General features: G+C 40.0%; 2 protein-coding genes across 2 annotated transcripts; one reads left to right on the forward strand and one right to left on the reverse strand.

Annotated features, from left to right (window-relative positions):
• Positions 1 to 484: 484 nt before the first annotated feature.
• On the forward strand, positions 485 to 4,393 carry LOC143419302 (uncharacterized). The gene is made up of 6 exons (XM_076885508.1): positions 485 to 558; positions 727 to 834; positions 1,070 to 1,236; positions 1,359 to 1,557; positions 1,657 to 1,747; positions 4,200 to 4,393. The coding sequence occupies exons 1-6, from the start codon at positions 538 to 540 to the stop codon at positions 4,391 to 4,393; spliced, it is 780 nt and encodes a 259-aa protein (XP_076741623.1). The 5' UTR covers positions 485 to 537.
• A 1,657-nt stretch (positions 4,394 to 6,050) lies between these two features.
• LOC143419741 (serine/threonine-protein kinase pim-1-like) lies at positions 6,051 to 9,184 on the reverse strand. Its single transcript, XM_076887099.1, has 9 exons — positions 8,712 to 9,184; positions 8,083 to 8,319; positions 7,832 to 7,957; positions 7,614 to 7,708; positions 7,428 to 7,475; positions 7,125 to 7,343; positions 6,855 to 7,035; positions 6,598 to 6,768; positions 6,051 to 6,508 (listed from the first exon to the last, which is right to left on the reverse strand). The coding sequence occupies exons 1-9, from the start codon at positions 8,770 to 8,772 to the stop codon at positions 6,417 to 6,419; spliced, it is 1,230 nt and encodes a 409-aa protein (XP_076743214.1). The 5' UTR covers positions 8,773 to 9,184; the 3' UTR covers positions 6,051 to 6,416.
• Positions 9,185 to 10,573: the final 1,389 nt, after the last annotated feature.

Consider the following 10,573-nt stretch of genomic DNA (forward strand, 5'->3'; position numbering starts at 1 on the left):
CACCTGACACTCGGACTGGTGGCCGCCTCGGGGCTCTCCTCCTGCTTCCCCTTCCCTCATCCACCTGCTGGCCTCTGTGGAAGCCCTGCCATAGCCACCACCAAACAACTGAGTTATTTTTACACATCGACCTGCATCTTATAACTCATAACTCTTATGTTAAGTGGGGGAACTTGCACAATCGGTGGCTAACTAAATACTTTTTTGCCCCACTGTACACTCACTGGCCAAATTTTTGTTAGATACACCTGTTGAGCTGCTCATTAGGTCAAATACCTAATCAGCCTATCACATAGCAGCAGCTCAGTGCATTTAGGCATGTATACATTAATAAGATGACCTGCTGAAGGTCAAAGGGGATTTAAATGACTTTGAACATGCATTGTTGTTTGTGTCGGACAGGCTTGTCTGAGTATTTCAGAAACTGTACAACCATCTAACCGGTTTATAGAAAATGGTCTGAAATGGAGGAAATCTCCTGTGAGCAGCACTTCTCTGGGAAAAAATCACTTGTTGGTGCCAAAGATCAAAAGCGGAATGAGCAGATTACTTACAGCTGTAAGGAAAGCAACATGAACTCAAATACCCACTTACTTCAACCAAGTTATCAAGAAGAGCACCGCTGAAAGCACAATACGTTGAACCTCGAAGCTGATGGCCTAGTGTCACCTGCTGGATAGAGGTGAAAACACAAAGCAAACAATGTCTCTTTCATCTGTTTCACAGCATGCACGGGAACTGGAAACTCGCCGAAGGGAGGCAGAGGAGAGAGAGCGGAGGAAGCAGAGGGAGGTGCAGCTGGAACTGGAAAGACAGCTGAAAGAGGCTGTGATGGTAAAAAAAAAAGTTTTCCACTTGACACCAATTATGTACAGAGTCTTTTCTCCTTGACTTTGATCTTTGAGAACTCCAGCAAAATGTTGACTGTCATTATAAAATTCACACCTAGTCTTTAATGATTTGGAAAAATGGTTATGACAGTCCAGGAAAAGGTAATTCAGGAATAGGTCAGTTTATACCGCTCTGTTGGTGCATCTGTTTATGTAGCTGTGTGTGTGTGTGTGCATAGATAAAAGACAGCATGCAGGCTGAGATGCAGGTGAAGGAAAAGGAGGCTGAACAACAGAAGAAGAGGATCAGGGAGCTGGAGCTGACACAGCAGCAGCTGGAAGTTGCCCTTAATATGGAGATCCAGGCTCGGCTGGAGGAGGAGAGGGCCAGACTGGAGCTTGAGCGGTAACAATGGATTTCTAACTCTTATTATGGCCCTTTATTATTTTATTTGTGATGGAGATCTGAGATATCCATGAGAAGTATTAACATTTTCAGTTGCTTCTTCCCTTTTTCCCCTCCTTCAGGTTGCTGCAGGCTGAAGATGAAAAGAGGAAACATTTCCAGCTCCTCCAGGAGCAGCAACGTACAATGCAAAACCTCAGCCCCATACAGGAGCTGTCAGATGGCAGTCCCGATGAGGACACCCCCTCAGCCCTCAACTCTGCCTCTCAGGAGCTCCAGGATCTGCAGGCATCTCGCCAAAGAAGTCACCAGCGTCTGGAGGTGAACAAGTTTGTTTTGACTGGCTTTGTGAGCAGCATCTTATTTAGTGCTCTTCTAAAACAACACTGATGAAGATGCCTGCATGATTTTTGTTTCCAGGAGGTTCAGGAGAGGCTGAGGAATGCCAGTCAACAGGTACGGCACTGGAACATCCAGCTGAACCGACTGATGACCCCCATTACTCCTGCAGGTGCGGTATTCACTTTGCCTCTTTGCAGCACAGACTTCTGGAACAGAGTGTTAGTATAGTTAATAACAGTGTAGACCAGGGGTGTCAAACTCAAATACACAGTGGGCCAAAATTCAAAACTGGATCAAAGTCGCAGGCTAACTTTAATATTTATTGAAATATATTTATTCCTCTAGATATAAGAATGAATCTTTTCTTATGGACTCAAACACATTTTGCTGAAAAACTGAATATGGAACAAGCAAAGCTTAATACTAAACAATATATATATTAGCTGTATAATACCAGTAGGCCAGCTCTAATAGTAATTTGGTATGGCTTCGCGGGCCAAATGTAATTAGGCTGCGGGCCAAATTAGGCCAGAGTTTGACACCTATGGTGTAGACCATATAATCTGTCAGATAATTGCATTAAAATGCTACAAAAGGCACCTACCCCCAAACATGTCAAGAGATTCATTCAGTGACTTGAATGAAAGAATCTGACTCACCTCAAGTTAATTAAAATTAAAAATAAATCTTATTATGATTTAAACACGGAAATCTTAAAACGAAAAATAAGCGCATGCACAGTTGTTACAGGCTGCAAACATGTTTTATACTGCTTTGAAATCTGGGACAGCATCATAAGAGGCATAACTGATCCCACCATAGTCCCATGAAGACTCAAGATGAGTGTTTTCACGACTGCCATCTTGGTGTTTTGAAATCAGGCATGATGAATGAAGGGAAGAACTGTCTGTTAAGGTTCTCAGTCGTTCAGGTCATCGTAGTCTAAGGAGCTTGGAAAGAAAAGCATCTGGACTTCTTTAAGTTTCTTGAAGAGCATTTCACCTCTCATTCAAGAAGCTTCTTCAGTTCTCTGAAGAAATTCTGAACTGAAGAAGCTTCTCAGATGAGAAGTGAAACATCTTCAAGAAACTTAAAGAAGTCCAGATGCTTTTCTTTCCAAGCTCCTTAGACTGTAGTTAAACTTCACACACTGGACTTGTCAGTCACACATCCTTCGCCAGTAGGCATTCCCAGAATGATCTTTCCCCTTCTGACGCTTAGAATGACCAAATATGTGCAAAATGGACAATTCCACATGCCACCATGTCAGTCTTTTATTAAATATGACATGAAACAAATGACTGAGCCATTAAATTTGTCACAAAGGTGTTCACCTAATTCCAGGCAAATGGAATAGACTTCTATGGGACCATAAGTCTTTTTGCACTTTGACATTTGTTTTACTTTTCAGATCTGTAACCTATAACTTTTATACTGTATGTGTTTTGATCATAGGAGTCTACTTACTTACTTTTAGCACGTTTAGCAGATGATGTTGGCTTCTTTTTTCAGTACTGGAGCTTCCTGCTCATTGAAGACTTTTCTAAAAGGAAATGCTTAATCCAAAATGGCGTTTTAAGGGCTTGGATTAATGTCAATTTCAGCAAATATTCTTTCTTATGTTAAAAGAACATGGATCTCTGTCAGTGATAACTTCTGACTTTATAACTCAAATTTTAAGAGAGAGCTTCACTGCTAAGCTCTCATCTGTGTGGGTGTCACGGTTTGCTTGAGGACTCACACGCAGGACTCAGAGGCACAGTCAGTATTTATTACAGTTCCACCAGGTGTATATACAAACAGTGCAGGGGATAGTGCTATATACAAAGCGGTGACAGGGAAAAGGCTCCGGGGAAATCCAGGTAGGGAAAAGACACTTGCTCCTCTTCTGACTCTCTCTCCAAACACCGCTCGGGGGATGCAGAGTCGGGTCCAGGGGATCTATGTACAGAAGGAAACACACATTAGAGGTTTTGCACAGGGAAGCAAAAGAGAACTTGCTCAGAGCCGGGCTGCACTGACGCGAGTCACACACAACGATCCAGTGATGAGTAGAAGCCACTCCCTGGCTTAAATGCTGGCTGCACTGATGAGGCCCAGGTGTTTCCTCCTCAGAGGGGCGTGGGCCGAGGGCGTGAACCCACCATGAGTTCCGCCCTGGCGAGAGAGAGAGAGAGAACACTACTAGTCAGCGGCCTGCTGATCCCCTGGCCGTGACAGTGGGGTTCAAATCCCTTATTCAGATTAAGATTTTATGTGACATTACATTGGCAAAAATTAAATTTACTTGAATAATGTGAGTATTGGAGTAAGTACTTGAGTAGTTTTTGAATAACTTTAATTTTGTAATGTGCATATTTTATGAATAATGATGTTTCAATACTTTAATCTACTGAATAAGTAAGAATTAGACTTAATAATCTTTTTACTTTAAAAAGGGAAATTGTGTACAATCTTTTATTCTCCAAAATGCACATAATAAAAATGTTTTGGGGAATGTATATGCTTTTTAAAAACCAATTGCTTCTTACTTGATGCATGCTATAACTTTCAGCAAAACTGAACTAAAATTTGTTAACAAGCTTACCAAATAAGAAATGTTTTGTGAATTTTCTTTGCAGAGCGACTGGAAAGCCGGCTGTTATCAAAGCCCACATGCCCTAAAAAGGAGGCCAGTAATGAGTTCATCACTAAGTTTAAGATAAGAGTTGATCAGAATAGAGGCGATGATGAAAGTCTGGAGCATCAGTTGGAGGCTGCCAACCTGTCTGATGAATCGTTCGAGGCCCAGACAGAAGTCAACGGACAAATATGATCACAGACATTTTAAAAACGCGAGTTGAGAGTTAAGGGGGAAAAATATTGTAATAAGTATATATTTGAATTGCACACTAAGATATAAAGTGATGGCAGCGAGCACAGTGTTGCAGGATTTAATTAAAAACACATCTGACTAAGACCAACTGAAATTTAGAGTTGTGTATAATAAAGTTTATTCATGATTAATAAAACAAATCTGTAATATTTTTCTTTCTCTTTTGTCCAGCTGAATCTCGCTACAGCTTAAATAAAAGAAAAGAATGTGTTTTGAATATATTAAACTATTCTCTCTTTTTCTTTCTTTCTTTTTTTCTTGGTGGGTTTTCTTTTGCAATCAAACGCAACATTATACAATTATATAGTTTGGTAAGAAATATCCTTTAACTTAATTTAGTATTTGTTTTTTCATTTTTGTTTTTATTGTTTCCCCTTCAGTTTTGTGCTTATAACATGTTCTAATCTGACATATTATGCAGTAAATTATTTTTGCAATAACTTAACAGGCCATTGTGGGAGCCAACATTCACTTATCAAAGACATATTTGTATATTCTGTGGACTGCTTTATGGTTGTGTCATTTAGAAACATAAGCCACAACAGACTTCCACTGGAGAGTACTTAAAAATGTATTTTTATGTAAAGATCTTTTAATAACTACTATATTAAGAGAGAACCTATTGTTACATGGATTAATTGTACAAACTGTAGAGAAATAAGTTTAAGCGTGCAATTTTTTATTCATTTTTAACTGTATTAATGTTTTTATGTTAATACAGCCGCCTCATATCTGTTTCCTCAGTGTTTTTTAAACCATGTACTCCATCTATGAGTGAGAACATGAATAAATTCCTTTCCAAATTTGTAGTTCTTTTTTCCAACACACAGATGCAGGTATTCTTTTGCACCAAGGCGTTAAAGAAATGCTAAGAAAAAATGAAAATACTACATTGCAACCTGTGTGTGTGTGTGTGTGTATATATATCTGTATCTATATAGATATAGATATATATGTGTATTCGTACCCTTTTTTCATCATCTAGTTTCCTGTGCCAGATCTTCTACTGATCCACTGAGGCAGACATGTAAAAAAACATGAACTAAAGCATATTTCTGTATATAAACAGTACTTTAAATCTTTATCAACAGCTACTTTAGAGGAAATTCTTCAATAAACTGCAACCAAAGGCTCAACTCAGAGGACAAAATCCAACCTGTTATAAATAGTGTGACACCAAACTTTCTCTTGTGTAAAGTTACAAATAGGAGTAATTATCCACAGAAGCTTTTATACATAATGAAGTTATAATTCGTCCTGTAGAAATTGTACATTTAAGCTATATAGTTCCCTCTGTGATAACTCTGCTATGAATGCCTCTTATTACCTTTTATGCTTTTACAACCCACTATGAGCAAACACTCAGCAACAGTGGGAAGGTAAAACTCCCTTCTTGAAGGAAAAAACCTCTGGTAGAACCTGGAAATCTGTCTAAACTAGTTGGGGGTTAGAGCAACAGATGCAAGTCTTCAGATCATTTGCAGTGTGACTGTCTTTGTGCACACTTTAACCTCATTCAGTTTTCTTATTTGTCAAAATGCACCATGGGTAAAAAAAACAAAACAAAATAGTAATGAAGGAGAATCCTCAGCAAAAATGAATTAAACAAGTTTTATTTTGATCCAATTTTACTTTAAGTAAAACACATCTTTATTTGATGACTTAATGTCATCAAATAAAGACAGTTTTGATGGAGCTCCTGACCCAGCCCAAGCTCTCTATGAAGACGAGGAAAAACTCCCCAGGGGGCCAGATCGATGGGAAGAAACCTCGGGAAAGCCCATTCAAAGAGAGATCCCCTTTCCTGGGATGGCTGGGGGGGTTACAGGAAGTCCGAAAAAGCTAATTTTTTATTTATTTATTTTTTAAGATTGACCCATTCCTGTCCAACAGAAAAAAGAAAGGAGGTTACCACAATGTATCACACTTATATGATAAGGTGTGAATTGTGTGTTTGTGTGTGTTATCTTAGCCAGGGGTGAAGCTGGAGCTCCTCCAGTGTTGGGCGCTTCTCCGGGGCTATAGTTAAACATGCCTCCAAGAAATTCTGGCATTCTTGAAAGAAAGAAAAGATCAAAAAGATGAAGATGATAGTTCTAGTGATCCAAGGCATCAGTGAATCTGGAAGTGTGAAGTTTTCTTACCTGTGGACAGACGCTTTTTGATGCTCAGTTTCTTTGCGAGGAACCTCTCGGTACTAAAGTGCCGTGCATGAAGCGCTTCATACAACACCACTCCCATTTGCCACACCGTGGTGGGTCCACACCTGTAGCAGCTCCTCCTGTACCACTCGGGAGGGGTGTGAAGAGGAGTGCCTAACAAACAGACACAATTACAATTTCTTCTAAAACAAAAGACACAAATTGTTACATCTGTGAAAAGCAGGAGCAGAATATGTTACCATAGAAGACGCGATACAGAGATCGCTGTTTAACAAAGCAGCTCAGTCCAAAGTCAATGATGCGAACTCGAGGCACATCGGAGCCGGTCTCAATCAGAATGTTTTCTCCCTTGATGTCCCGATGAAAGATGTGTTTATCCTCAAGTTCCTTTACAGCATCAACTAGTTGCTTCAGAATGACCTGGAAAAGATGAAAAACACAATAATGAGTTAATGCTTTTCTGCCTTGATTGAATGCTGTACAGTCTAAGGCTCTCCCAGTCAACCTACCTTGGCCTTGTCCTCTGGTAAGGTTCTTCCATGTTCTGCTTTGTATTTTTGGAGGTCCACAGCGGGGACAGGTCTCTCCAGCACCAGGATCAGCTCTTTGCCAAGGTCGAACCACTCCAGCAAGGACACAGGTGCTGATATTCCCACTGACCCTTCTGCTTCACCTGCAAGTTTAACCATAATGGCCACTTCCACCGAGAGCATCTTCCCGCTTTCATCCTGAAATATTACAACAAAGTGGATGATGAGGAACGCCGCATTCAATCCAGTAATGTAAAACTAATTCAAGTGTTGGACGCTTACCGCCACTTTGCAGTAGACTTTATTTTTGGGAATGTGTTTGATGGCAACCTAGAAGACACAGAGCATTGGTGAGCATTTCCTCAGTATGACATAATGAAAGGTGGAAACACAGCAGACGTCTCAGTTTACGATATTATCCATTATCTGCGTTACTGCCTGTCTTACTACCATCATCTGAACACTTACTGGAAAACGATCTTCTATCCGGTAGCCAGAAAACACTGCTCCGCAGCCTCCTTCTCCGAGCTGGTGCTCCTCCACATATCTGGCTTGGAATTCACCTGAACAGACAAAACAGCAAATCTTGTTTTATTACAGCTGTGACACAAATTACTCTCCTCTGTAGCCTAAATGTTCCTTTTGCCCTTCCCCTGAATATAAAACCCAAGCTGCTTGCTACTTACGTTTTTGGTCTGCCACTGATTTTTTGTCCTGGTCCACATTCCTTTTTTTTTTCTTGGGTGACTCTCTGTTGTCTCCCGTGGCCTTTCTTTTGCCATTTTTTGCGCACACCTGTTTGTTGTTCAAGTCTGGAGATGTGGAAAACACCAAAAGCACATCAGCTCACTGGATGATAGACACAAACACTAAACACCAATATCTTAAACCTAGCAACCACACTTAATCTACCCCCTTATTCAACTAATTAGCCTACCTTTACCAGAGTCCAACGAGGAGGATGCTTGCTCCTTGTCACCGCTCATATGGTCAAGAAGTTTAGCCCTCTTTGCTTTCTTTGTTGTGTCCTCTTCATCTTGCACAACCTTGCGCTTCACTCCTTTGACCACATCTGAGCTGGTGGAAGGACCAGCCTGCTCAGCGACCCTCCTCCTTTTCATTGGGGTCTTCTTTTCAGGACTGGCCTTTCTTTTAGCAGTCCTGCTCTTACGATCTATAAACAACAACAACACAGTGGTGAAAAAGAGTCCCCGACATCAAGACTGGAAGCAGTTTGATGGCAAAGAATTTGAAATTGCTTTTGCTTAAATGATCACAAGTTTAATCTTGGGATGAAAAAAAAAACTGATCAGTGCGAGTTGATACTAGGTTTACTAAGTCTTAGATCTTGATGGCACTTGTTGGTCTGTTTTTACTGTTGAGTCCAAGAATAAACTTATTACATTATTTTACCAAAAGACCGGTAAACTTTCTTTGATTAGACATCTTGTATTAAAGCTATTTTCAATTAAACATATGATTCAATTGCTCCAAAAATGATTCACACAGTGTCAACATTTCTAGGATTTGGATTTTACCAGGATTTGATTTTATTATTTTACTTACCTTGATCTCCCGAATCTTTCTTATCGGCTGGAGTGGCAATTTTTCTTGTTTCCTTTTTCATTGTAATTTCGGAGACCCTTTAAAATCGAAAATGTAAACCGTAATGAGCTAAGATTGAGTTAATATTCCTTCAAATGTGCACCCTTCAAATGCTTGACTTTTCTAACTGAATTCTGTAAGTGAGCTTTATAAGTAAACTCTGGAAACTACGGCAACACAACATAGAATCTTGCCTTTCAGTGACTTCACTGACTGCCAGCAGTTCAAAGTAGTTTACAGAAAAACACTGGCAGACAAAGCCATAATATTTCATATAATTCAATCATTTCATATCAATTAAACAGTTTCTTTCATTATCTTTCATCATTTGTATAAAGACCTCATCTATGGATGACAGTATGAAGATTTGTGGTTGACCACACACATTATAATAAACACAGTGTCAGCTACATTGTCATCTGATTTAAAGTATTTATTATGTACATTTAACTGTCATGGTAGTGAGTCTGTGACCCAGTGTTTTGTGTTTGTTCATTTATATTCATTGATTATTCTTATGTATGTTTTTGGTTCTCTTTATTGTTTTCTTCTTGTGTTATATTCTTAGGCTTTAGGTTTCTGTTACTTTGCCTTGCCCCTGTGTCCCACGTGTCATGTCTAGTCACTCTTGTTTCCATGTTCCCCAATTTCTCCCCAGTCAGTCATGTCTCTGTGTCAGCTCTGTGTCTTTGTAAAAGTCTCTTGTTTGCTGTTTTACTTTGATAGTCATGTGTGCTGTGTTAGTGTTTTCATGTCTGTGAAGGTTCTCAGTCATCTAGGTCATCGTAGTCTAAGGAGTTTGGAAAGAAAGCGTCTGGACTTGAAGTTGCTTGAAGATGTTTCACCTTCTCGGATGAAAAGAACTTAAACTTTGCTTGAACGTCTTCAAGCAACTTAAAGAAGTCCAGACGTTTTCTTTCTAAGCTCCTTAGACTATGTTAGTGTTTTCAGTTTTCCTTCCCCATGGTCTTGTTGTTTGTGATTTCTCGCAGCTGTGCTCTCATCCTGTGTCTTATTCCCTCATTTATCCCTCTGTGTATTTAAGCCCATTGTTTTCCTCTGTTTGCTGTTGGGTTGTCTGTGTATCATCCATGACAATTAAATGAAATAGCAAATGCAACTACAATTTCAATGAGATTCATTCCTGGCATTCTACTGCGGTGGCTGAAAGTAGACACCAAGCATTATCACTGTAACTGATGTAAATATTGGACTTGGAGGGGATTCGTCTGATAGACTGATGCAAACATTACTGTGAGGAAATTTTTGAATCTCCCAATTTTCTTTTTTTCTGAAAGAAAGAAAGTTGGTTACTGTATCACATTTGTATGGCAAGATGTGAATTCAGTATGCGTGTGTGTTTGTGTCAGAGAGGAGTTTATCTGAGCCAGGGGTAAAGCAGGAGGTCCTCCAGCATTGGGCACTTCTCCAGGACTTTGTTAAAACTTGTTTTCAAGACGTCTGACATGAAAGAAGGACAAGAGATATCGAGATGATAATTCCAGTGATCCAAGCGATCACATTGATTTTCTGCAAAATTTTCTTTTTGAGAGTCATTCGGCTGGGCAGGGGGTATAACACATCTGCAATGCAGCAACATCTGCTCTCTGGGCCTGTGTGAGAGTGTTATCTCAATGGCGGGAATGAGGATGTTGGAATTTGGCATCTCAGGCACCAACTCATCTCTTTCCTTAACCGGGCTCACCAGAGACTGGTTTCAGCCTCTCTCCATGCTTTAAGGAGGTTGAGTTGATAAATCTGACTGGCCCCTCCCCTGTCTGACCCTATCTCTTCATAGTCAACACCAATGTTCTCACCGTGTG

This window comes from Maylandia zebra, linkage group LG7, assembly GCF_041146795.1.
Source record: "Maylandia zebra isolate NMK-2024a linkage group LG7, Mzebra_GT3a, whole genome shotgun sequence".
Lineage (NCBI taxonomy): Eukaryota > Metazoa > Chordata > Actinopteri > Cichliformes > Cichlidae > Maylandia > Maylandia zebra.